We start from the raw sequence: 27,989 nt of genomic DNA, 5'->3' as shown, positions 1-27,989 counted from the left end.
TTTCTATCCTCGTCACTAGCATTAGCACTTGACTTTAACAAAAGTCTTGTCGGGCACCCTTGACAGTGTATACCATGCTTCAAACAATAGTATAGATATAGATTAACAATGAAACTTCGTCACAAGACTTTTTTGTACAAAAATGCCCGCAATAGTTCGAAGATTTTGTTGATATTCATATATACATCTTTTTTCTGTCAGTTCATCATCTGCTACCCTTTGAATAGCCTCTACATTGTTAGATCCCTCTCACACAGCTCTACGAACTTCGGCCGTATTTGTTCATATCAATGCAAACATCGACAGAGCCCCCTCCAAAATCGCGAGATGATCAAAAGAACACCGGGCCTGTTCGTACCAAATATGTCATCTAGAGCTCGCAGACCGATCGACTTCTGATGTGACAGGGCTATTACGTTTTACTGCAAACAACTATTCAAAATACAGCAGTGAAGCGTCCTTCCTTACCGGACATCTGTTCGAATGATCGCCTGAGAGAGCTGATGTCCGTCTGGAGGCTAGAAGACTCCTGTATGGACTTACTGCTGCTGCTGGGGGCAGACCCGATGGGCACCAACAACACCAGGAACACAACAAACCGTGACAACCGCGACATGATGGCTGATCTGTGGTCTGCCAGTAGCGAGCCGTGTCCCTTGCTTGCTTACTTGCTTGTGTCGAGACCTTCAAGTCACAAGTCGAGATGGCAGCCCAAGTGTTTCGGTCCTTTCGAGCCGTTTCCCAATGGCTAGCAATCCCGTTAGTTAGTTAAAGTACCCGGGGTTCAATCCCCGCTCGTGTTCTGAACTAAGACCAGGGCTTTACAGGAAGGGGTTACAGTCCTTCGGATGGGACGTTAAGCCAGCGGTCCCGTGTCTGAGGAAAGATACACCTCGAGCTCGTTACGGACCCGTCTACAGTTATCGGAAAGGCCAGATCCGTCCCGATGGGCACTGGTGACAAGAGCCAATCCATTCTTATTTCAAAGGCAAGACTCTATTCGCACCCCTGTGGTTAAGCCGGCGTCACAATTCATGCGAGCGTCGGCCGACTTTGTACATCGCCCGAAGCTCGCCGAATTTCAAAATCGCCCGAGCGTCGACCGTATTTTCCAATGAAAATCTCGGGAAACGACGTGGAACAAGGTGCGGATCCACCTTATCATTTGATGTTGGTGTTTTTAATTCCAGTTCAGTAACCACGAAGTAGGGGGGGGGGAGTTGAGGTCCCGGGCTAAGGCGGGCAGGCCTCCAGCCTGGCACGGAACGACTCAACGGTGGGAGCCGCCGCAACCGTGCCAGGCAGGGTATTCCAATGTGGAATGGTCCGGGGAAAGAAAGAGTGTTTATATGTGTCGGCTCTAGCGTGGATGGTGTGAAACTTGAGGTCGTGGCTTCCCCGTGTGCGCCCCTGGGCTGGTTTCAGCAGACTGTAAGTGTCTATATTAATGTGGTTATTAACAAGTTTGTAGAAGAAGGTGAGGCGAGCGTTCCTCTTCCTTTCAGAGAGAAGGGGCCACTGCAGGTCGTTGAGCATTTGTGTCACGCTGCTAGTCCGCCGGAAGTCATTTAGGGTCAGGCGGGCGGCCCTGCGCTGGACGGCCTCCACCGCCTGTATCCCTTTGGTGGTGTTCGGGTCCCAGACGATGGCACTATATTCCAAGTGAGGCCGCACCAGCGCTTTGTAGCGAGTGACCTTGACCGTAGATGGACAATGGGTCAAATTGCGCCGAATGACCCCTTGAACACGACCGGCTTTGCTAGTGGCGTGGTTGATATGGGTGTCCCACCGCAAATCGTCTGACAGTTGTACTCCAAGATTGGGGTGGGACTTAACACCGGTAAGGGCTTTTCCACAGAGGGAGTACTGGGTTAGGGTGGGGTGCTTCTTACGGGTGATATGAAGGATGTGACATTCGGCATGGCGGCCTTGAAAAGGTGACCCCTGCGGGGGTACACCTGTTCCGCCATGCCTTCCAGTTTTGGAGAAGTGAAATAAATAAATAAATAAATAAATAAATAAATAAATAAATAAATAAATAAATAAATAAATAAATAAATAAATAAATAAATACATACATACATACATACATACATACATACATACATACATACATACATACATACATACATACATAAATAAATAAATAAAAGGGTTGAACGACATGAGCCAACGATTTGCCATTCTGATAACGCATCGAGATCAGACTGTAGAGCTTGAGCGTCAGAAGGCTTGCTGATGGTTCGATAAATCAAGCAATCGTCGGCAAATAATCGAACGTGTGAATCTACGGAGTTGGGGAGGTCATTAATGTACAGTAGGAAGAAGCGGGCCTAACACTGTACCCTGCGGAACTCCAGAAGTGACTCTTCCGCCGTCAAAGACGACCCTCTGGGTTCTCTCCGTTAGGAAGGCCCTAAGCCAAGACTGAAGAAGGTCAGAAATGCCGTAGTGCTTGAGCTTGCTCAGCAGCCGGTCGTGGGGCACGGTGTCAAATGCCTTGCTAAAGTCAAGCACCGCAGCATCGACCTGTTTGTTATGGTCAAGATTCTTGGCCAAGTCTTGGAGGGTGAGTACCAGCTGGCTCTCACAGGACAGACCCCGTGAAACCGTGCTGCGCTGGGGACAGAATGCCGAAAGTGTCTAGATGTTTCATCATGTGGCTATGAACGATGTGTTCGAGCACTTTGCCACAGACCGATGTCAAAGACACCGGCCTATAGTTGGAGGCATTGTTCTGTCACCCTTTTTGGAGATTGGAGCGATGTTAGCTGTTCTCCAATCCGCAGGAACGTCTCCCGTAGATATTGATTAGGAGAAAATTGTCTGTAAGATTGGCGCAATTTGCTCGGCTACAGTTTTCAGGAGGCGAGGTGGTATTCCGTCTGGTCATGTGGACTTGCTGGGATTAAGACTATAGAGCTGTTTGGCTACCCCCTCCACTGAGATGTTAAGGGAGAGGATAGTTGGAGCTACGGGTTCGCCAAGGGTAGGAACGATGGATTTATCCTCCCTGGTAAACACTGACTCAAACTGGGTTCCCAGCGCATCAGCCTTTTCCTTTGGGTCAGTTCGACCTTGGCAAATAATAGTCCTAAACTCCAGAAGGCGGTGTTATTTTCCACTAGATTATGTAACAAGCAATACATAATCAGTCGACTTTGAACAGAATTCTGCTTGTGGTGAATTACACAAGGTGTGTTTTTAAAAACAATATGATACTCACTAAACCCCTGTAGACCCTACCAGTGTATTCCCTATGCGTAAACATACATTTTTAAACGTGGATATTTTCGGCGTAAATGGGGGTGGTTAAGCACAATAAGAAGGCCAATTGTTAATAAGATATAAAAGAACACATAGCAAGACGAGTTTTTCTTAACCACCCTGACATTCTTTTGTAATCTAACATTTGTCAGGCATTATCAGGCACATTGTAAAAAACACATAGGCTGAGGGTCACCTGGGGAATTTGGTAGAATACTGAATGCTTTTGGATGCGCACGAGACTAGTGGGTACTTTGTCGTATACTATAACAAATTTTCATTTCTACTTCCTAAAATTACCATCCATTGGAAAATAACTCCACCCTCTGGGGTTTAGGACTCCTTTTAGGGTTGATGGCGTGTTTTTCAAAGGAACTAAAAGGTTCGGTTGAAAAGCCTACCATACTATGCAAAACATGCAAAAGGGTCAGGTTACCCGTATTACATCAGTCCGTCCCCAATTGACCTTTGTTGGTGTTTATCTGAACCGAGTGCAGTCAATACGCCACTCATGATGTTATTATATTATTTCACCAGAAAGTAGGACTGATGTGTCCATTGAATGATGTGTCAAGCGGCATGTATACTTGCTAAAACCTTCAAAACTGTAGGATTCTAACGTGGAAAAAAATACTAGTAGTAGTGGTTGTTAATTTGTTGGGGAAAAAAGGTGAACGGGGTTCCCTTCTTTGTTCTATGATTACAGCTTGGATTTTCGATGTACACATTCCTGTATTTCAGTATCTTGGCAGTAGATGATATAAACATATAATGATAAAATTGTGTGATAAAAACACTTGAGATATGACGAGTTACATATAAACACCATGTTTATTTTAATTTTCATAGCCTTGAGTCCATATCTTTGTCATTTTGATTCTCGAAGTATATGTTCTCACAGATGGACAAAACTCCCTCTGATTGTTATGGAGGATAAGATTGATATAAAACAAATAAAACAAAATGTGGCATTGCAATGGCAAGATTTCGAGAAACAAACTCACAGAACAAAACTAAATAGCGTGATAAAGGTACATTTTACTTTTCAATACATAGTCATCGATAGTCATTGGCACCCTCTGATTCGCTTTTCTGACAGAAGACCAAATGAGTGTAACACTAGAAAGTACACGTTTTCTTGTAATTACAAAGGTTTGACACGTTTTCTTGTAATTACTAAGGTTTGACGTTTTCTTGTAATTACTAAGGTTTGACTCATATAGAAGAACAGCTGTACTTCCATCTATTACAGCAAATCTCACAATCACATCAATTTCTGTCAATATGCAAATTTTTATAATATAACGGTTGACTAACATGAAACTCTCCTTTACTACAAGTTACATTTCTATTGTTATCCAGAAGTTTTTGCCTTATATGTGATGTCTAGCAGTTCCAGACGTCACTTAACTATTGTTACAGCAAATCACACAATTGCATCATCTTGACATGTGTATCAAATGAAGAGCTCAGTCAACTTGCTAACGGTTGACTGACAGAAAACAGTTATACACCATTATTACTAACCACAATTACATTTTTGTCTAGATGTTGTGGTCTCCAACAGTTGTTGCCTAATACATGTAGTTCCAAAAATCACTTTACTATTGTTACTACATGCTTGTTCCGGGTTGCATAAGAAACTGATTATCATTTCTTTTGAAACGGCACCATTGGACAAACGGCCCTTTTATTTCTAGATGACACAAGGTGTATTCATTTTTCTCATTAAACCTTGATTGACAACTCTGCAGCTGGTTGCTTCAATTAATTCCAATACAACCTGTTTTTCTTCGCTGAAAAGATTATCAGAACAACACTCTTTTTTCCACGGCATAATGTTGACTGATAATAAAACTTGACAGATCCATCCTGCAGGAACTGTTCTGGTGATTCAAACGTAGTGCAAACAGTTGTCATCTACTAGAATCCAAAGAATATGGGGAAAACAACTTGCTTGTTTGGCCTCTAGATCTTGCTTTAGCCTTAGATTTAAAAATCTTCTGTGATGTTTTCTTGCTCTGATGTTCTTTTGAAGAACCGTCCCACAATGCAAAATTGGTGGAAAGAGCGCAGCCTGTTGACTAGGTAACGTTGGGTAACATAAATTCGTGGGGTACTTAAATTCGGGATTTTTCGAAAACGGGGTATTTAGAGATATGTGCTAGATGCAACATCAGTAATACCGCTAGAAATGCAAACTTGACAGACTAACGTATTCAGAACACTGTCTGAAAAGCTTCGATAAGCATGCATTAGAAGGCGACGAGGACAAAAACTCTCCGTCCCTTATTGGAACAGTCTGAGGGCTTCGTGGGAGAATCACACTACAACGTTGTCGGCTGGTTTATAAGACAAATGTCACATCCGCTTACTGCTAAACACAATCATTAACAAGACAACTTATTTTCTTAAAATTGCTGACCTGCAATTGGACTCTAAGTGTGATCAATCATCAAAACCCCTCTTTGTTGCTATAACCTACGGCACGTGTATTTTCCAGCCGCCATATCATTACCCAGAATCCTGTTGTTAAGCAGACGACAAAGGTTTGTGAGGAACACTTTTTTGTCTAAATGTTGCGTGTGATTGTGGACTGAGGACGATATTTTCCTCAAAGTTTGCTCCTAACACAACAAGGCATACATGGACATAGTAGTACAGACGAAGCCACTTAATTGCACCTCGGATAAACGCACCTTCCATTCAATTGCACCGAATCCCAATATCCAAAACCAGTTCCCATTCACTGCATTGTTAGTGACTCCGCATATCTGCACCGCGCATGGTCACCAATGCCGGATAACTGCACCAGTTATTTGTCAAAAATCCTCGACAAGTTAACTGAAAAGGTGCGCTAAAATCGGCAAACGCGGTACAAATGAGCCGATACCTGCCGGTGTAAAGGCGCAATACCGCCAATATGTTTAAAACTGTTTTGAGTAACAAAAGAAGACGGTCTCCATTGAAAGTTACGTTGATAGGAATCGTATGGGGGTCCCGGGCGGGTCACCCGTAATCAGTAACCAAGTCAAGTTTTCGTTTTAATTCCTAGTTTCATGGCGGTACATGATTTACGTAAATCGACAACTGCACTCTACGTAATGTAACACAGAAACTGTTATCCCATGAGGGGCATGACGATGTTTCAGAATGCCTCCCCTGTAACATTACGTGTGTTGTAATGCCGTAGATCGCATGGAAAAATGAAAGAATGCAAAATCTTTTAAAACAGGTTCGTAGTCATTTCTTTATTTTCAGCAAAGGGTCAATAAATAAAGTTAATAACTGATTAATTTCGTCTCTTTTCTTTGTGCTAGTGTTTCTGACTAACAATACACCCCCTCACCCATGGTGGTGCGGTCCAGCTGGGCATTTCGCATAATTGCACCAGCCGGATAATTGCACCAAAAACGCTGACCAATGGGTGGTGCAGTTAAGCGGATTCTACTGTATTATCAATGCTACGGCATCCGGCTAACTAACATCCATGAATAATGTACACGTTGCCATGACGGTGGATGTCGACTTTGACGTTCTATAGCTACCGACTCAACACAAGGGTTGTTCCCGTAGGCCTGATGTGTGCGGTACGGCCGTTTTTTCGTGTATTTTTTTACTTGGACACGTCTATATCCATAGCACTCTCCTCAAGCCAAGGATGGAAGGAATAGCTGCTGCATAAAATGTAATTAGCGGTAAGATATTCAAGACGAATCTTCTCTCCCGAATTAATGTTCACCCCTGTCCGACAGCACCGTCATTGTGCGTGCGGTGGATTCCCTACCCGTACAGACTGTAGCATATTTGATGGGAGTTGCTTCACTGTGTCGAAAACTACCGCAACGTTCACAGAGGCTGAAGGCTATTGGGCAGAAGGAGGAGGTATTCTGGCCATTGTTTTAGACCATGTTGTCCACGACTTCTTCGTCCAGCTGCTGTCCGTGTCTAACAAGGACGTGTGGATCGGTCTGACTGACCAGGACGTGGAGGGTCAGTTTGTGTGTACGGACGGGACACCTGTCACCTTCTACAGGAACTGGGCTCCAGGTGCGACAAGTTCATAGATAATAATAATTCTATTTGCAAGTTCTTGCCCGAGGGCTAATTGCAACACGAAACAATGCATAGCAAGGGTATACTGTACAGATAGTGGGAGTTAACAATGCTGACTAGTAGAACACATGGCTATTCTAAAAACTACTACAGAATACAATCTGCGCTTTTTGGATTTGACTTCTTTTTTGGAAGCAGTGGAAGACGAAGTGTCCCACTTTTTGGTAATGAGTGGGTTGTGGGAGGTTAACAAGGTTCTAGTTTTATTTTCGTCAGTAAACGTTTGGAAATTGTGGTTAGTTTTGGAGGCTTCTTTAAAAAGCTCTTTTCTTTTCAGATCATTAAAGAGGCAGTTTGAGATAAAAAGTATTTCGTCTTCCACCGCTTTTGACATACAGTAGTTACAAAATCTTTCCCCCACAGGTTACACATAATAAACACATTATCTATTAGGATCTTTATTAACAAATACATTTGTGAACATAAGATATTTGAATTTAGCCCTATCTAGACCAGGCTTTTGTTTGCATTCTTGTTCAAGTTCAAGTTCATGTAGAAAAACAAGTGTGGTTTAGCAGTGAAACCTCATTGTTTAAACTGAATTCAGTTGCATTCGTAAAATATGCCTGTCAGAAACCCTTTGCCATGGTAGAGTAAAAGATTAAAATCCATAACAATGGAATCGTTGCCAACTAAATTCTATAATGAGTCACCCAGTTTGGAAGCTCTAACGTACATCGTTCGGTAGATGTACGACGTCAAAGTTGGCGCGTACACTTTTAGCCCCCCCCCAGTCTAAATAGAACCGCTTAAATGACTTCAAGAAAGATTAACGGGTTAACGTAAAGTATGGTTAACAATCAGTAGAATACAGAATATATGGCTTTCCATTGCAGGAGAACCGAAGTAACCGAACCGAACTAAGAACTGTGTCCACCTGTGGCCCCAGGCAAACTTCCGCTGGGATGACATGTCGTGTGAAACGGACCTCCTTTACATCTGTCAGTATAACATGGCTTAGTCAACAACCTACATGTATGTCTGCGTGGATACAAAAAGTTAAGAGCCAACATGACGTTGCCTTTACCTTTTTTTTTGGTGTGGCTTGTTCCTTTCGTCAGCACGTTTACCTTTTTGCAAATCATATTGATTAGTATGATTGTCAACATTAAAAATCATGTACGTTTATATGACATATTTACTTTGCAGCACCTAGAATACACTCAGTTAAAATGTCCACTCGGAGTGTCTGTCTTGATAGGTATTTTTGTTTGTTTCCTGATCTATTATTTCTTTTGTTAGAACGAAATATTGTTTAATCAATTGGAGAATTAAATTAAAGCAACAACGACACTTTGTTTGCCGTCATTAGAGAACACACTGTCATGGCTGCAACTGTCTAATTTTATCATTTTAAATGTTTGCTCTTCAATTAATCCTTTTTGAAATCTTTAGATTTTTTCCACTTGACAACATTATGAATAAATTCACCTGCTTTTTAGACCTAACCTATTCTCTGCATGCATGGAAAAATAAAGAGCGAATACCCTCTTGATATGAGTCTACTTTGTAATTGTTAAGTAGAGCTAAAGAGTAGTTTGTGTCAGCGGTGATGATCAATATGTCAAAATATGAAGCAATTTCAATAAGAACATTGCAATGAATGAGAAGAACGCCAACTTATTATGATATGAGGCCTGGGTAAAATTGTCAACATTTTTCAATTGCAACTTAATAGTTTTCTAAACAGAGAAATATTGTCAAATGACGACGAAGCCATTGTGCATCAACTTTTATTAATTATTATGGTCAAAACGTTGATTTTAAGCCCTCGCCTTGGACCTGTAAACTCAAGTTACTGATCCAGACCAAAATAAAAGAACTCCACCTAAATAACTTTTTAGTCATCTTACTTTTGAATATCATCTGCATTCTGACATTGATGATAATTTGTACAGTTCTTTGGTAGCTATGGCCATGTACTAGCAGTTGTAGTGTGAGCGCTTTTATCTCCGAATGAGGCATAGCCGGCATTATCCTTTCTTGTTTTTGTGTCAGCCGTCACAGCACCATGATGCAAAAAAGGGAGCTATCCGGGGCATGATGCCCAGATCGGGTCTGTGCCCAGTATCAAACTCACCACTACAACAAAATTTGAAACAAGTCAAGTATGCACTATTACCAACATCCCTATCAAGTCATATTAAATGTTGTTAGTAGAAACGTATAAACAGTGTATGTGGCCTAAAGCAATTTTGGATCGAACTATCTTTAATGATATGTAATGTCTCAAATGTGGCTAGATTCTTAAACTCATATCTTTGCAAATGTATTCACTTTTCTCTAAGACAGAATTGTTGGCAATGCAAAATACTGCATCAAACTATGTCTAAGTCGGAACTGCACTTGGTTTGACGGAAGGCTTCTTGATACAATACAAAGCTGCACCAAGACCTGTCAATAGTCCCACAACAACTACAGCGGCAGAAGCCAACAGTGCAATCTGAGGAGTGCCCAAAGACTGGTCATCCTGGAAAATAAAGGACGATAACGTAAATTTCTGAATATGATTGACAGATGACAATGACGGTATGATGTCTGTGGTTGCCTTTCTAGCAAACGACAATATGCACCATTTTTATGTAGGCCAATGCCCTTAAGCTGACCAAATTTTGTAAGTCCGAATAAACTTTATTCTAAACCCATCATAGCTGTGCCCCAAATAACATTGAAATCCTTCCTGTATATTTGTGCGTATAGGAGTTCTAATCAACAAAGACACGTTTCCATTTTTAAAAATCATACAAAAAAATAGAATCTTTTGATAATGAATATCAACATAACAAATGTTGTACACTAAAATGTGCGCTTTGAATTGAATGTTAAGATTTATGAAAATCAATTCTTTGTATGAAAGATACAGGCAAGTTCGTGACTTAGTAATAATGACATTTTGAAGTTAGAAATATGCAAAATAGGTTTCCATACCGACGAATCCCCTTCTAGCACGGTGGGTGGACCGGTTTCTGCCGTCGTTAGAGATTGAGTTGTCAGAGGCACTTTCATTAGCTGGGATGTTGTTGGTTGAGGGGTTGTTGTTGGAATGTAGTAGTCCACCGTACACTGGGCAATGTTTCCCTGCTTGTCTGCCACAGTCACTGTCCCTCCTGGTTTGCAGCAGTTAGAACTAAGTTGTGGAAACGATGTGCATTTATAATTCATCTAGTATTCTACAAGCAATTGCATGAGGAATGTATATCTATCTATGATTTGAAGCTATGGCACATCGAAGATAAAGACATAAATTGTTTATTGCACAAACAAGTTGCTTTTTTAAAGTACTGTTTTTGCGTTCTCTGTGATGTAATGTATGGATCTTTTAGGATAAAGATGTATATATTTGGTAAAAGCATAAGTGTTGCTTGTTTGATACTATGATCATTGTAAATGTAATCTGAAATTAATGTACTTTGGTTTTGTCTAAAAAAGTGAGAACTGAAGGAAATTGGCTTCATTTGCTTGTAATCTTAAAAAAATTCTGTTCATCGTTCTAATACAGTTCAATATAACTAACAAGAAAAGACTCAAAGAAAAACGACATAGATGTTCATTATTACTGACCCCGAAGGGAAGTGCAGTTGCGGAGCACAGGAGAGGGATTCTGTATTTTCTCACATTTTACATTCACATTTTTTGGGTCATATTTCAGGGTTGTGCGTTTTCACAGTATTCATTCACATTTTTCGAAGTCACATTTTTCACATATAAAACAATTTAAGATTCACATTCTAAAAAAAATCACATTTTAGGTTTCACATAGTTCTAATCGTATTCACAATATATCACATTACCTAGGCATTTCGCAAAAAAAATCACAAAATTTTTACATTTATGCACCTAGTAGTGGAAGAAGAATGTTATCACCGACCTGTGGGTAGCTGCGATGTTTGTTCCAACAGTTCCCGGATTGAATGTTGAGTGGTTAAACGTGACCCCACTCCCCGAAGGTGATGCAGTAAGACTGTAGATACCGGATTCTCCATCTCTCACCTGGACATCTATGGACCAGTGATGACTGTCACAGGTAGAGGGGTGTTGTTGTTTAAGGGTGCAGTTGCCAGATGCCGCCACTATTGTACACGTTGGTGACACGTCGTCCACTGTCTGGGAAAAATATGATCATCAAATCATAAGAGATGAAAGACGAATAAGTAGATAAAGAATCTGATATTGATCAAATTTGTAAACTTGAAAATATACACCATATAGCCATTCGGGGCAAAATGCCCCACCTTGCATCATCGTACTTACCACTACAATATGAGGTTCTACGGTCACTCTGACAACAAGTGAGTTGGAAGAACCAACGGGTCCTGACACAGTTAACGTTGCAGTGCTGAACGTGTTAAAAAAAAGAAAATTTCGTTATTTCCAAACCAATAAATTGCACATAAACAATAACATTGATAAGATATCATCGTTTGTACAACCAATGGCTTAATTATCAGAGGTTTGATGAAAGGTTTTAAAAGGTAATTCTGTATAATATGATAAACAGTCATTGTTGAGATTTGTGTAACTTCTACAACTGTAGTTAACTGAAAAATAACTACAAAAGTATGTGATGTGCTCATTTTACAATGGCTGATAAAGCTCACTCTGAATGTTTCATAAAGAAGACTGCACATACAGCACTTTCTGCGAACCTTTGAAACTATTATTCAAATATCGATGTACAATTCGCTGGATAAAGAAGACATTTATCTTTACCTTGTTGTACCAACTGCCGCTGTACTTGGAGCTGCAAATCTGATGTACCCTGTTATGTTGGCGTTCTCCTGTAACGTGGCCGATGGTGGTGACACAGACTGGACCATTGAAGCGTCGTCCGTTGTTGTGAAAGTAAATGTTCCGCTGCTTCCGTGGTTCACAAGCAGGAAATGCACGTCCGCAGTGCCTCCCGCAAAGAGGGGTTCTGGAGCGGAGGTGTGACAGAAATGTGCAACTTATCATGTAGTATATTAGATGATCTATCGGTTTAGTAATTTTATAATAATCTGACTGAAATACTCATTTTAAGTTGAATGTACTTTTAAACATCACCGGGCATGGTTTATGCTCTCAAAGTGCTGCCGAGACGACCGGCCGATCTTTCTTCCTTTCAACTCGGTGAGTGTTCTTCAGAGTTGCGATGGTCGGCTATAAGTGTGCGGTATCCACCGGGTAGTATACAGTACATATTCTGATTGAAACATGCATATTGTTAGCATGGGTGCCATCCGATTACTACTGGGACTTCTACACTAGCTACCCTTATCTTTTTTTTTTCCAGGGAAGCGAGAGTGGGAGTCCCGGCAGTAATTGGATGGCACCCAGTTTCCTAAATACTGAACATCACACTGACCATAAACTGCCAAGTGATAATACCTTCTTCACCCTCCAGAGCCAAATCGAAACTTTGTGGCTGGATTAAAGTTGGCTGAACACGCTGGAATACGGTGTTGTTGACATCGCTGCCTTCGATCTTGACCCGAAATTCCTGTTAAAAGGAATAAAACATGAATTCAACTAATACGAAATGGAGATTGCGGCATTTGCTGTGGCTTTTCTCTCTTGGTAATATGATGATATTAGATCACCATTGTATTGGCGTAGTCGTGTCATACTGCAAATTAGAAAAGAGAAAAGAAAATGGTATGTTCCAAACTATACGATATGTACCTCGGTTGGTATTGGGAGTACAGCAGAATATTTGGCTCCAAGAAGCCCCCCAACGGCTAACATGGAAGAAGACACCAGCTCACTGCCTGCCTCGCTCAGGAATGAAATCTTTGACAGCAGCTGAACATTCTCTGAGCCGAGGACGTCCACATTGCTAGTTGTATTCACCCCTGTAAAATGTGAATCAAGTGATTATCATACAGGTAATATTAGAGCGTTGTATCATTTTCTCCCAATCTATGTAAATGAATATAAAATCAGCGGTTGCTTTGTCTTATTACTTTGTATTTTAGCTAGTGTAACGTCAACTTCCTTTAACTATCACAGTTGTAATTCGTTGTGAATGAGTGAGTGATTATGATACTGAAGTGCGTGACAGTGAGTGAATGAGTGAGTGAGTGAGTGAGTGAGTGAAAGTGAGTGACTGAGTGACTGAGTGACTGCGTGAGTAAGTAAGTGAGCGAGTGAGTGAGTACTCGAGTGAAGGAGTGAGTGAGTGAGTGAGTGAGAGTGATTCAGCAAGCAGGACACGATTCTAAAGTCACCTGCAACAGGTTTTCCATCAATGGGCAGTAAGATACCGTTGCTTGTGGTCTTCATAAACTGGTAAGAGAAGTCCACAATGCTCTTTCCCGTAACTTCCAACATGTACTGCTGTGAATCTGCAACGATATGAGTCGTCATAGAATAATAATGAAGCTGAAACATCGTTCTGCGTCGATAAATGGCTGATCCTTTTGTACTAAGAAAATATAAAATGCATGTAACAAATTAAAGATTTCCAAATCGGTAAAAAGATTATCATTAACATTTCAAGACATGTTTGGATTATTTGCATTTCGATTGGCCGTGAGCTAAGTTCTCAAATCACCTCTTAGTCGTAGCCGCCAAGTACCGGGAGACGGGTTTTTGATTTGGTACACCTTGTTGGTCCCCACGTTGACAACGATTTCGGCATCTGGTGTTCCGAATACCTGCTCCGTACCTAGAATACAAAATAGCAAAGTGTCAAATGTTACTCCTCAAGTCATGAAACCAATCTAAATTTGTCTTTCACTAGTATGTATTCAATGGCAAGTGTTACAAAGAATTGAATGGCAACATCGTTTAGTCATTATAAGTTACAATAGGTTTTCGCATTGCAACTGGAAATCGGAAAATGTAAATTAAATTTATTACATTCCGTTTTTTATATAGAGTGTTTTTGTTTTGTTTGTTTGTCTGAAGCTTTGTTTATTCATGATAAGCTCAAATCGGCACGCAGGCCGCTTTTCATTGAGGTCATGAGGGAAGAGGTAAGGGTCAGATACAATATAACAGAGATACACAGTCGTTTGAGTCCTAATAACTCCATCAACATATATCATTGCATATTTATGGTACAAAAATATACAATTCCTACAACATACTACATAAAGTAGGGCAAAAGCTGGTTCATGGTCCGTGTCCGTTCGTTTAGTTCATTTCCGTTACTTCAAGAGTGAAGGCAACAGTTCAAACCCCATCATGTATACTAGTACTCAGAAAGAATGAAATCTTACCGTCGGGGTTTTCTATAACCAGATCTGGTGCGCTGTTTGTGGCTACTAAGGAGATCACCAGCTCCAGGAGAGTACTGTCGACCTCCAGCGGCACAACCCTGCCGCTTCCCGCCGGGAGACTGGCCTTGTAGAGGGTGACAGGAGCGGAGTTAGACAGGGCCACGCTGATGACGCCCGTCAGGTTGGCGATGTTCTCTTTGTCACCTTCATACACCGATCCACCGGATTCCTGAGCGAGTTGTTCGTACCAGTTCCTGTTGCTTCGCTTAATGACTCTACGAGCAGCACCTGCAAGGTAAAAAGTGGCTGAATTTTAGGTTTGACAAATTGCACAACAGACATTCCTATAGTCTTATATATGTTAACAATAACCGCTGGGATATGCAGTGAGATATACTGATGGTGTTTTCGTATTAAACACACAAAACAATTCCACTGTAGCAAAATAGCTGTACATTTGTAGGGTAAAGAACGAAATATAGCAGAGATTACAATGAAGATATAGTAGGATACGTTGATGAAGGTTAGACATCCAGGTAATAAGATACGCCAAAATAATAACTCAAGCAACTGGATAATATTTTCAAAATCTTATTCAGTTGCTTGAGTAATTGTTTTTGGCGGATAAAGTAAGATCTTAGTAGACACGGTTGCTCATGTTCTAAGTCCGTCAGTAAAAGACACAAGCTGCTTCTTATTTACCTTTAAAGTAGCCTTGTTCCTGTCCATATTGCAAGCTGCGGCTGTTGCACGCGCCTGTCAATAGGAAGTTGAGGACAGCTTGCTTTGCATGCATCAATGCTGCGACTGAACTGTACTTTTCCGGATCTTTTGGATCCGCGTCTGTGAAGATGAACAGCTTAGATTCCGGTAGGCAGTTGAGGAGAGCCAGTCCAATTCCACCAAAGCAAAACTCTGGACAGTCTCCTCCACCGTGCACTGTCAGCGCATTGAGCCAGGTTATCATCTCGTTTGGGTCTCTGGTTGTGCGGACGGGTACTATCTCTGGTAAAGATTAAACAATCGCAGGTAAAAAATAGGTTAATCATTGATACAGTTTAATCCCACGATGTAGCATGCAAATCCATCTTCTGAAAAATCTGATAAATGCAAACCACAACATAAAACATGTCGAATTCAAACTTGAATTAAAGCATTAATCCCCAAGGCTGGTTTATGGGTTTTACAGGCCTTTTTGTAAAAACACAGTTAGTTAAAAGCTAGATTACAATCGCCATTTATATTTCATTGAAAAAAATCGCTATAATCATCTTTTATCATGTGAGAAATGTAAGAATCAATGAGATCTAAAACATGTGTCATTATTGCTTACCTGGATCACTAAATGTAGACAGGATGTAGTTGTACGGTGCATTTGCTGTTCCTGTAGTGCTTTGAACTATTTGAACAGTTTCTTGACGCACTGCTTCAACGTCATTCCCCTTACTGCCTGACACGTCTATGACGAAAACCATGGAGTTCCCCGAGCCAAGGTTTAGGACTTCTCTAAAGCTTTCAGCTCCAATCTGGGATAGCAGGCCGTAACCTAGAAGCGGTTAAGAAAACTGTCAAAATGATAGGAAACAGTTTGACAGCAAATATCTAAGCAAACGTTTCTCTTTTATCGATACTGGCTTTTAGAAATTTGTATCATATATGAATGAACCTACATGGAAATACATAATGAGAGCACAATCTCATACATCAACGACTGGGTAAAATCTAACCCTATCTGGACGGAAAGAGGGGCTAAAAGTGCCCGCGCCAACTTTGACGTCTTTTAACTGCCGAACGATGTGTGCTAGGACTACCAGACTTAGTGCCTTTTCCTAGAATTTAGTTTGTAACAATTTTATAATGAAATTTTAAGTTAGGTATTTTGTGTTGACATGGCATTTTGTGATTTAATGTATCCTTTATGATTTAACATTAACAAATTAAGCTAATTTGAGGACGACATCGGTCAAAATCCAAAAAGGCCGCCAATACCAAGGGCTCAAGGCAGACGCGATTAGATGCTTAAAAAACTTACCTAAAGATCTCCCAATAGATCACATCATCTAGTCATCATCTAGTCAAAATAACGGCGACCCCGCTGTGACCCTGCTACGACTGAGCATTCAAGGAATATTATTGGTAAGAAACGATTGTTTTTACGATTTTTGTTTTGCTGTCATTTTAGTAATACTTTTACAGTTTGCATGGTATTCCAGTTTTGAAGTCAAACATTACAAAAATCCAATTGAAGTCGCAGCGACGTCATAGCGTGATCACCGTATAGTGGAATGGGAACCTTAGCACACAAAGAAGGCCACTAAAATATTTACCTGGCGCAATGAAGAAGTTGGTTGTTGCCTGGATCGCTGCCTGTGCGGCCTGTTCATGTAGATAGTAGTGGGGAGACAGACTGGGAACACTCGTCTCCTTGTTGATTCCTCCAGTCGGGACGGTCAGTCTGGAATCATCAGTCAAACCGCCATGGCTGCACTTGCCTGCGCCTGTTGTGGCAGTGTAAGCTGGAAATGGAAAAACGTATTCTAATTACTTTCGCCGGGAAGGTATGCCTTCGCGGGAAAGTTATGTTATCGGTTACGCCAGCTGTAAAGTGGGTCCGTATGTATGTCGAGATCATAAGTCGAGAAAACTTTGACGGATCTTGCTGATTTTTGGTAGGTAAGTGTCAGTTGCGGAAACGAAGGTCAAGTTCGAAAATGGTTAACCTGGCGTTTTCCTAAAGTGCTCCAGTGGACTTTTTATGTTAGTGTGTTTGTATGTAGACAACATAACTCGATGTATTGTTGATGGACCTGCATGATTTTTGGTGGGTACGTAGAGATTGTGGTAACAGAGGTCAAGTTCGAAAATGGGTCACCTGGCATGTTCCTGCGGTACTGCAGCGGGCTGTTTATGTATGCGTATTTGCTTGTTGACAGGATAACTCGAGAAGCTGTTGATGGCTGTGCACGATATTTAGTGAATACGTAAGTTTATTAAAGGAGAAGGTCAAGTTTAATGATTGGCCTCCTAGCGGACACCTAAGGTACTGCAGCAGAGCTTCAAAGTTTGAGGTCAAATTTTTCTGCAAGTGCTACGGTCATGATTTTTGTGTGGTAGATAGTCCATGCCACATGAAGTAAGTTGTATACGTTTGGGCCCTCTAGCGGCTTGCTTGGAGCTACAGCGGGTCTTTTTAATTTATTTGTTTTGACCTTTGGACATGAATAACTAGACACATTGTCAACGGAACGTCTTGATTTATAATACGTAGATAGCTTGATTAATGCTTTACATAATCAAATACTCATTATGCAAATCAGGAGCTAATTTGCATAATTAGCATCGAAAGTTTATAAATCTGCTGCCTTTCAAAATAGAACTCTCAAACATGTGACATATATAGCTGAAAAAGAGAGAGGTATCGATAGATACCAATGATGCTAATAGCTACATTTTTTGCATAATTAATTGGAAAATACTAATTGAAAATACCACAATATCATATGATTGAAGTTTCATTCTTATATTATTAGGAAGCTAAGTCGAAGTGAACAATATCAGACAAAAATTATGCATGACAAGGCCTCATTAACAAAATTCCAGCAAGCTAATGGTTTCAAAACACAACTGAACACAACACAACCGCTTGGCGGTGATTAATCACGGATGCCCTGCTGTCCCTGGCAAGGCCTGTTGCCCTGTTCCCTGACTCTGGTGGCCATTAATCACTTTTCCAGGCCAGGCTGTGGCAACATGGTGCAACCACGGGGATATCACTTACATCTACAGGGGGGACCTGTCTGAGCGAACAGAAGGATTATAGCAACATTTGTGAGAATTTCTTTGTGTCAGAAAACAGCTAATTTCTTAGCGATTTTAGATCTTTTTAACCTCTTATCGAAAGTCGTAACAACATGGGGAGAAAGAAGAGGTCAAGGTCAGCATCAGAGGAGCGAAAGTTAGAGGATCGCGAGCGGAAAAAGAAAGTTTGATAAACGTTAGTAAGGCTGCGATCATGTGATCATGGGGGTCATGTGTGACGTCAAGTGGGCCAGGTCGAGTGGCGGGAGAGGGGACCTAGGCAGCAACATTTTTATGTTTCGCCAAGGAAACATATTGTTATGTTTCGCCAAGGAAACATATTGTTTTTGTCACGTTTCTTCACCTTCTCCTCCTTCTCCTGTCAAATCTTCAAATCGCTTCTTCTCGGTCGTCCGTCGACCAAATTAGCTGAAATTTGGTATGGAGGTAGAGTACGTGTATACCCCTAGACCCTTTTTCAATTTTTTTGATATAAGTTTTTAAAATGATTTTATCGAGGTTTTTTGGTCATTTTCCGACAAAAGTCGCACATTATGGCCTCCAGTGCCGTGGTGTTGAAACCTAAGGACCTGAAATTTGGTTTAGTTGTGCATTGGATATTTACCCAAATGACCCCATTATTTTTTTTGGCATACACTACTTCAAAATGATTTATTTCGCAATTTTTTGATGGAATTTGTGGTTATTTTCTCACAACTAGGTCATCTTGTAACATAAGCCCTCCTACACTTCCCCTGTCTGGGAGTTAAAACCAAGCAGATGTCAGGGGGTACCTCTACTAATGGTATTACAGAAAGTTATATACATGGTACGGATGTTATATTTGAGATGTAGGTACCTATAGGAAAGGTGAATACACCTGACAATTAATTATGCTAATAAGGACCTAATTTGCATAATGTATGCATAAAGTTGTATGTCCCTTACCGTAAAAGCTGCGGATGTCATCTTTGAGATGTAGGTACCTTTAGGAAAGGCGAACACACCTGGCCATAAATTATGCTAATGATGACCTAATTTGCATAATCGATGCATAAAGTTGTATGCCCCTTACCGTAAAAGCTGCGGATGTCATTTTGGAGATGTAGGTACCTTTAGGAAAGGCGAACACACCTGGCCATAAATTATGCTAATGAGGACCTCATTTGCATGATTTATGCGTAAACTTGTAATTCCCTTACCGGAAAAGCTGCAGATATCAGATTCGATATGTACGTACCGTTAGCAAAGGTGATCACACCGGACCATGAATTATGCTAATGAGGACCTCATTTGCATAATTCATGCATAAACTTGTATTTCCCTTACCGTGACGGTTGCGGATGTCATATTTAAGATGTAGGTACCATTAGGAAAGGTGAATGCACCTGGCCAAAAATTAAGCTAATGAGGACCTCATTTGCATAATTTATGCAGAAACTTGTATTTCCCTGCTTACCGTACAAGCTGCAGATGTCATATTTGAGATGTAGGTACCTTTAGGAAAGGTGCACACGCCTGGCCATGACATATGCTAATGAGGACCTCACTTGCATAATTTATGCATGATGTTGTATTCCCCTTACTGTAAAAGCTGCGGATGTCATCTTGAACATGTAGGTACATGTAGGCAAGGTGAAAGCACCTGGACATAACTTCTGCTCATGAGGACCTCATTTGCATAAATTATGCAGAAACTTGGATTTGCCCAGGACTTTTTTTGGGACAGCCCACTTCTTGCATGAGGAGTATGGGCGAAACATCCTGAATTTGCTCTTAAAGCAAATGACGGCCAGTCTAGTTAGCTTCCTATTTCCATGTAGGAACTATAGATCAAACCAAGGAGGTTGGTGTAACTATTGCTACGGTCACAATTGCGCCGGTGCCCGTCGGGAATGTAGCCCCGGCTGGGCTCTGACGTCTGGGGGGCACAGGCTGTCGTGGTCACAATTAAAAGTTTCCATCGCGCTACCCTGTTGGGGTCCCGGGGTGGGCACTCGGTGGCATTTTTGTAAAGGTTTGTCACCTTCATTGGCCATGTTGGCAGGTATCCGACAGGTACTCGTCAGTTGCTCTGACTGTGTCTTGTAGTGACCCCTGTGGGGTCCGACAGGGCCCTGCCGACTGCCCCGTGAAAGACGGTCGGGCATCAGGCAGGTTCCTGGTGGGCACACGTCAGTATCTCGAGGCGTATGTAAACTGTAAATTGCAATGGAGCTAAAAAAGAAACACGATATACGACGTTCACGCTTTAGTTCTGCTCACCTAATCTGTAATGTCACACTTGACCCGTCTTCCGAAGTACACACATTATTCTGTGCACTTGGTTCGTAACAGAACAATACTTTATTCTATGCTATTTGTCAATGACACCAGCACATTTCTTTCCCACAAAAACTTTGATTCTCTGATACAACTGGCTAATCAAGATGTGTAAAGTAACGGGGGGTGCTCAAACATCGGACGTTTTTTTACGCGCTGGAACTCACGGCGCTCCTTTGCTGGTTGCCAGAGAATGGTAATGTTTCAATTAATGAATTTTGAACACATTCATCTAAAGACCATACTTGGACAAGAAATGTATTCATACTGTTCATGGGCCCTTCATGCTCCGCGTTACATGCGGAAGACGCTGTGAGACTGATTTAGTGCTACGCCAGATAGTGTGCCTAACTTATTACGCTTTGGTAATTTTGCTCTCTTCGGAAGTTGGTGATGAAGTTAGGGAAATGTAAATAAGGCTTGAAGTCTGCTATATTATAGCTTTCTTTTGACCGGAAAATTTTGACTGTGTGCACTTCTCACGTCATGTGAGAAGGGCTATATCTAGCGCATCCCAGCTCATGTTTCCACGGGAAATAGGCTACTACGCGGCCCGACGTACGTATTGAATGCGGCCCGACTTACGAAATCATTACGAAAAAACGACACCGATTACATCAACAATACTCCGTCTACTTATTGGGAAATATCTTCGCCATCTCTGTATTCAGTTTCCTTTTCATAGACGGTACCAATACACGTTAGCGCGTAACAAAACTGTGCGTTGAATCGTTCCGCCACCATCGCGGCCCAAAAAAATGGCGGGAAAACAACGTCGTCAGACGACAGCAATGTTTACGTTGTTATACTTTGGTCGGTTTTCTTCTCAACAAACACTTAAAGACCCAAATTGTTAGTGTTTCATGAAATTATATTTCTTATGTGTATGATAGCTGTGTGACTTATGTATCTGCTTGGCACAGGTCGTATATTTAGGTGCCGGGCCGTCTAGCTACGCAGTGACCCTCTACTTAGCGCTACCATCATTATTGTCAAAATACTACTTGTCGACAAAACAAGAAATGAATATGTACACATATGTTTTGAATGTAAATGACAATTATGTGCATGAACTTGGGTTATTTACCTTCCTTATCAGCATAGTCATTGGACACAAACACGGCTTACTTATGCAAAATAAGATCAGTAAAAAATCCGTGCGATGTTAGAGCGCGTGCGATGTTAGGGCGCCCCCCGTTACATGTACATGGTTTGAAGCAAATACATTTCCAACGAATTGCCTTATTTTCTGTAGTAAAGATAGAGGTTATGATACCAATAAAGCAAAAATATTCTTACAGTGATTACTCTTATAGCTCTTTGCAGAACTCGTAGGTATAGGCCTGGGTTTGTTTCAAACTTTGAAAGAGAATAACTCAAGAAGCTGATGACTGATCGTCATGATTTGTAGGGATGTACATAGCTTGAGTGATGATTTACATGATCGTATCAGAATCATGCAAATCAGGATCTGTGATGTGAAAAAGTATACAAACCCTTGCATTCCATTGTAGTCAAACACGTGACATGTAACTGAGAAAGAGAGGACTAATGATAGATATCAATTATGCAAACGAAGACCTAATTTGCATAATTAATGACGAAATACTATAATTTCAGAGTGGCAAATGATGGGATTTTATTCTTGTGGCATTTGGGAGATAGTCAAATGTGGACGTTATCAGACATAAATCATCAGGGCCTCATTTACATAATATTTGAGGAAATGCTACAATGGCCTTTTTTGCATTCACTCAAAAAGGCTAACATCAGTCGGCGAAAGTATGAGGTCGTGGAACTCTAGTTTAGTTTCTAATCTAGAGTGATGTATTTGAAAAAAAAAAGGTATGACGGCCATTAAATGCATACGTCAAAGAAAGACGTTTATTTCATCCACTTGAAAAGTAATTATCCCTCCCCCCTATATCTCTTCCTGACTCATTGTTTAGGAATCAATGACTTGAACTGTCAATCAAATGTAGACGTGGCTACAGCAAGCTATATCCTACAAGTCCAGGGATAACTTCATCTTGTCGTAGGTCCTAGTTGCTTTATTATAGTTTATAAATGTGTTATCCAGTGTTCTCTCTAAATGCCGTGTTGCGTATAACAATTGCTTCCGTATTAGTATGAATCTGCCACGACGGTGCAGTGCTAGTGGAATGTTAGTACACTTCTTGACCGACACGTTCGAATGTAGGCGAAGGAGGGTATGCTATTCTTTCTTAAATAGATTACGCTTGTCAGAGAACCGTTCGATCAGGAGCCTGTTAGTATCTGACGCCTACTACATGAACTCATATTTCCGTACTGTGTGCGGCCTATTGTGCATCTAGTTTGGTTTTAAACCTCTTTGTGTTTGTATGTCATTTGGTGTTTCTGTTAAGCCTATAGCTCTTTTAAATATGTATTGTGTTCCTATGGGATTGTTTTTATACCCGGAATAAAGAAAGAAAGTAGAAAGATAAGAGAAATATATAGAAAAGAAAATCAGTCATCCATTTTATGTAAACGGGAAGATTGACTTACCAGCTGGTTTGACTTTAGTTTGACCACTCTTATATCCACTCGTCAGCAGCATTTGCAGAAGGATGTTATTGCTGCAATCTACAGTTCCCCTGTAGGAAAAAAGGACTAGATCATGACATTTGGTTAGCTTCAAAGCAACATCTATATAGTGTAGGTTCTAATCATAATATCAACCGTTAGATTGTATGGTGCCATTGGAACAATAAAATACTACTTACGAAGTTATCGAGCAATCCTCGCAAGTTGGAACAGTGGTGCCTACCGGTCGAAGAGCTCTGTCTTCCAGTCCTGCACAGCCAAGTAGAGGAGAACTACCATTAGCCCCACATGTTCCATGAGTCGTTCAGACAGATTTGAATCAAGTGTTAATAGGGTATTTTTGTCACCCAAAGCATCGCAACTAAAGGACATGTGATTGGCAGGGCTTTACTTAAAAAGTATTTAAAAAAACAACACCCGGGTTTCTTTTTGCCAAGAGATCTGGAGTAAAATGAATATAATATATACAAGGGCAAACCAACTATCCCTGAATAGGGACGAAAGGCGCTACAAGCTGTATTGAACTTAAGCTTCAATAAATCATGTGCCGGGATGTAACTCATGATGTCTAAATGTAGCTTGAGGAGGCTTGAAATACTAAGCTGACTGATGATATCAATATAAAGTTAATTCCTTGAATGTATTAATTGTAATCATACCATCTTCTATAGGGAGCTACATTCTGTTTTGAATAAAAATAGTTACCCAGGTCTTCGTACGGAACCCCTCCCTCCAGCTCGACCCAGTTGGTGTTGCTGTAGAAGTCTTGTAAGATGTGCAGGTAAACACCAATCATTGCTCGGGCAGCCTCAAAGTTGGGTGGGGTCGCCGATAGGACTCCTTGTATGCTGTTTCGCTGTGTTATCAACCGTGTGTTTGCTAAAGGTAAACAATACATGTACCTGAGTTCGGCACATGACTTGACAAGAAAATTGCATTTTGAGTTGTCAACTGTGAATCAAAATATGGTGGCTAAATTAATTGTGGTTGCCATTTTCCTGTTAAACATCTTACACAGATTTGTTTTTATTTCTTGCACATATAGAATCATAGATTTCTATCGCAAAACAAGAAAGGAACTGGTGCAAGAGAATGCAAGGTCAATACCTGGTCTTGGCATGTGGTTATGCTCGTAGGCAGACATTCATTGTGAGCAAACAGCATTGGCACAAGATGAGTGATCAGTGATACAGACTAAAAAAGTCAACGATTCCGTACCTAGTAACCCTGCTGAACAAGTTACTGATCTCCTTAACTCTCCAATATCTTCTCTAGTCCATCGTACCAAATAACACAATCCTGTCACGAATGGTTCAATGTTTACACCGTCAGCTGTCCGTTCATCGTGTTATGTTTTTGTAAATTCAAAGCTTACCTGTGTACCTTTGATATAATCTAAACTTTGTGTATAATGATATCGCTTTTATGCGAGCTTATGTGTAAATACCTACCAAATTCAGACTAAAGTCTGCCATGTGGCATTATCAATAAAGTTTCAAGTTTCATCTTAGAATCACCTGCTTGTATTTCCTCCCCACCCACGTGGTATTCTGCATTAGACAGGTAATCACTGTCCACTCGGGAGTGGGCGTCAATGATCTCTGTTATCGCCGACTGGAGTTTTCCTGCTGAGGTCACTTCTGTAATAAACAGTAACGTTAGATACGTTTTTAAAGTCTCTTAGTCCATGGTTACCTTTTCTGCCGCATTTTGCACTGTTACCCCAGTGAACGGAAAGTGTTAGTATCAACCTTTTAACAGGTGCAAAAATGTTGTTCTTTGCCGTTTTCTGGCATTTTGTAGAACCTATTTGAATGTTACAATACTCTTTAACATACTAAATAATATTGACATTTGGTACAAATATGTAACTTAGCAACCGCCATACAGTACTGTGTACTAATAATAGAGACACACACAGAGGCACACACACAATGACACACACAGACACGGACACACACACTCACATAATACAAACAAGTCAATCTTATTTTATCATTCAAATATGTCACGCTAACAAGGAGATGCACATATCACCCTTTTATCCCGTTTTATATACGTCCGATAAATATTAGTGCTTCCCGTGTCAATAACCTGCAGCGATAACTTACCCACTGTTTCAAATAGCAGTCGAACTACTTGAACCTTTAAACCAGCCTTTGACCCTTGGAACGCGCTAACGATTTTTACTGCGCAACCACAAAATCTATAACTTACACATTGTTTTCGACTAACAGTCTATATACTTCAACCCTTAAACCTACCTTTGACCCTGGGAACACGTTAACAATTTGTACTGCCCAACTGTACGCCATATTCTTTGACAACATGGCTGATATCTTCCCCGCCAACTTACAAAGTTTACGCATCGTAGGGAAGGCACGAATATCCGTCCACCTTAGTGATCTCTAGTCTACAATCATGTGATAAACGTTTTCTGAACCGGTTAGATTCATCCTTATCAGTAGAGCCAGAAATATACAGAAAGTGTCATTGCAGAAACTTTCAATTGTGTTTGTTTGTTTGTTTGTTTGTTTGTTTGCTTTCTATTTTCCACAACTCGTAGGGCGGGCAGGACAATGTTTTGATGTATGCAAATGCGTGTCCCCTTATGAAAACAATGAATCAGAATAAATGTATCATAACATGGTACATAACGATCATGACAGCATATGGATAGATAACAGCAAACGATGTGGTATAATGGGCTCCCTTTTTTCTGAAATTCTTGCAGGAAATGTATCCAGGATACACAACGTAGACCGTAGACGTTCTTATATTATCCACCGAGAAACCACGTGCCCCTTAATCATGTATACGACATATCACTTCTTAATCGACCAAAATTAATGTTGCTTCACATAACTTAACCCTTCCTTCCCATATTTGAATATAAGGAGATTATGAAATGTGAAATTCGAATAAAATAATGAAACGAGAGGTAAACGACCTCCTTCATTTTTCTACGTTCGATTCATACATACAACTAACTCCATTTGACAAGCCAATAGCGACAGGCAGCTTTATGATGAGCGTCCATGCCATATATACAAGCTTTAGCTACACAAAGGCAACGAGAGATCTGTTTGTCGAAGCTAACAACTCTAGGTTCAGGAATTATGACATTCATCACAAAGGGGTTTTAATGGGTGTTGTCTGTGCTCCCAAACCTGCGTGAAAGTGTTCAGGCATAAGAGGACCGTAGAGTTGAACAGAACATAAACCTGTTTACAACAAAGCTCTTGCATTTATGATTTATTAGTAAGACCGTGTCAGCTTTGACCACTATGTAGCCCATTCAAAGTACACAACATTGCTGCGTCACCAATTTTACAAATGATGTTGACTCTAGACAGTGTTGCGCCAGATAAGGCTATTGGTTTACAGAATGAGATTCGATGACATTTTTACGAGTATTGGTCATGATTAACGCTTGAATGGTTAATTAAAAACATTTTGATTTGGCGCAATTTAATACGGAAATTTCGCCATATCTTATATACACTAGGTAAAGTACTGACAAATGTATAACCATAGAATATACAACGGTTTCATACCTCCGTAATACGCTGTAAAAAGCGTTGTTGGGTTGAGTGGATCCAGATTCTGCAGTTGTCCTGGAGTGAAGGACGTCCCGCTTGGAGGGTTGTCTTCTAAAAACTTGGCTGCAGCTTTGAGAACACCGATCTGGGTTATTTCCTCATGGGTGTAGTCCGTGGGGTTCAAGGTGTGAATCGTGCTCAGCCTGTTTGGTAGAAATCCTTCAACAGTAACATATAGAAAAGTCCAAAAGAATAAAATCGTACCTGCTCGGAAATTCGCCATTTTGTGATAGGTGCTACACGGTGTATTTGGGGAGAAAGGGAACCGCAAAATATGGTACATGGGGTTCGTGTGGTTGTTTGTTTTCTGCGAGCTTTTGCCTGGTGAACGTCATTATTTGAATAGCGCTGGGGAAAACAAATAGCAGTCTTCACATCTCAAACTAATAAGTTACTGTTTTGTCTGGTAATTCTTGTTGTGTGGCCTTGCCATTGTAAGTGAGTCAGCGACAAACAGGTCTACAGTATCCAAGTAGCGCAGCGACCAGGTGACATTGTATGGGGAACAAAAACAGATACGAATGACGTGGTGCCATCATCAATTGTGATAGATTTACACCGACAGCTTAACAGAGAGCGTGGGGAATTCGATGAACATGAAAAGGAAGTTGGCTTCTGAGTATTGTGCTCGAATTCATAACCTAGATGTAATTGAACGTCGCGCTTCCTTGGAGTCTTTGGCACCCTGTTTACAAATGATCATTTCTGTTATGGCTGAACTTACCTACGCAGTCAGTCACGCGGTGAAAGGAACATGGAAGGTATCAAGCTAAAAACACGTTTACCAGCATTGAATGTCAACGTACGTATAAACTATGTTTACCGACAAGGAAATAACAGACTAGCACAGGATTTAACTGTCATAGTACCGCAGGGTACCTTTATTACCTTCGCCAAGAAAGTTATATTTTGGGGAGAATGTGCCCATATTTTTGTGTGTATATGTGTGTGTGTGTGTGTGTGTGTGTGTGTGTGTGTGTGTGTGCGTGTGCGTGTGTGTAAGAGAGAGAGAGAGAGAGAGAGAGAGAGAGAGAGAGAGAGAGAGAGAGAGAGAGAGAGAGAGAGAGAGAGAGAGAGAGAGAGAGAGAGAGAGAGAGAGAGAGGGAGGGCGGGG

At 40.9% G+C, this 27,989-nt stretch overlaps 2 protein-coding genes across 2 annotated transcripts; both read right to left on the bottom strand.

The window, feature by feature from the left end:
* Positions 1 to 1,233: 1,233 nt before the first annotated feature.
* LOC136424024 (uncharacterized) lies at positions 1,234 to 6,643 on the bottom strand. The gene is made up of 3 exons (XM_066412425.1): positions 6,617 to 6,643; positions 2,346 to 2,619; positions 1,234 to 1,847 (listed from the first exon to the last, which is right to left on the bottom strand). Exons 1-3 carry the CDS (start codon positions 6,641 to 6,643, stop codon positions 1,234 to 1,236), a joined length of 915 nt encoding a protein of 304 aa, XP_066268522.1.
* Positions 6,644 to 9,102: 2,459 nt separating this feature from the next.
* LOC136424023 (von Willebrand factor A domain-containing protein 7-like) lies at positions 9,103 to 27,723 on the bottom strand. Its single transcript, XM_066412424.1, has 18 exons — positions 26,831 to 27,723; positions 24,791 to 24,913; positions 23,979 to 24,152; positions 23,453 to 23,522; positions 23,235 to 23,323; positions 16,913 to 17,101; positions 15,919 to 16,131; positions 15,288 to 15,590; positions 14,586 to 14,873; positions 13,916 to 14,029; positions 13,590 to 13,706; positions 13,045 to 13,214; positions 12,751 to 12,862; positions 12,094 to 12,298; positions 11,635 to 11,719; positions 11,252 to 11,487; positions 10,312 to 10,510; positions 9,103 to 9,853 (listed from the first exon to the last, which is right to left on the bottom strand). Exons 1-18 carry the CDS (start codon positions 27,156 to 27,158, stop codon positions 9,713 to 9,715), a joined length of 3,156 nt encoding a protein of 1,051 aa, XP_066268521.1. The 5' UTR covers positions 27,159 to 27,723; the 3' UTR covers positions 9,103 to 9,712.
* Between the last annotated feature and the right edge of the window lie 266 nt (positions 27,724 to 27,989).

The sequence above is a fragment of the Branchiostoma lanceolatum genome, chromosome 18 (assembly GCF_035083965.1).
Source record: "Branchiostoma lanceolatum isolate klBraLanc5 chromosome 18, klBraLanc5.hap2, whole genome shotgun sequence".
In the NCBI taxonomy this organism is placed as follows: domain Eukaryota; kingdom Metazoa; phylum Chordata; class Leptocardii; order Amphioxiformes; family Branchiostomatidae; genus Branchiostoma; species Branchiostoma lanceolatum.
The sequence above is the reverse complement of the archived record's forward strand: the minus strand, read 5'-3'. Positions and strand labels throughout refer to the sequence as shown.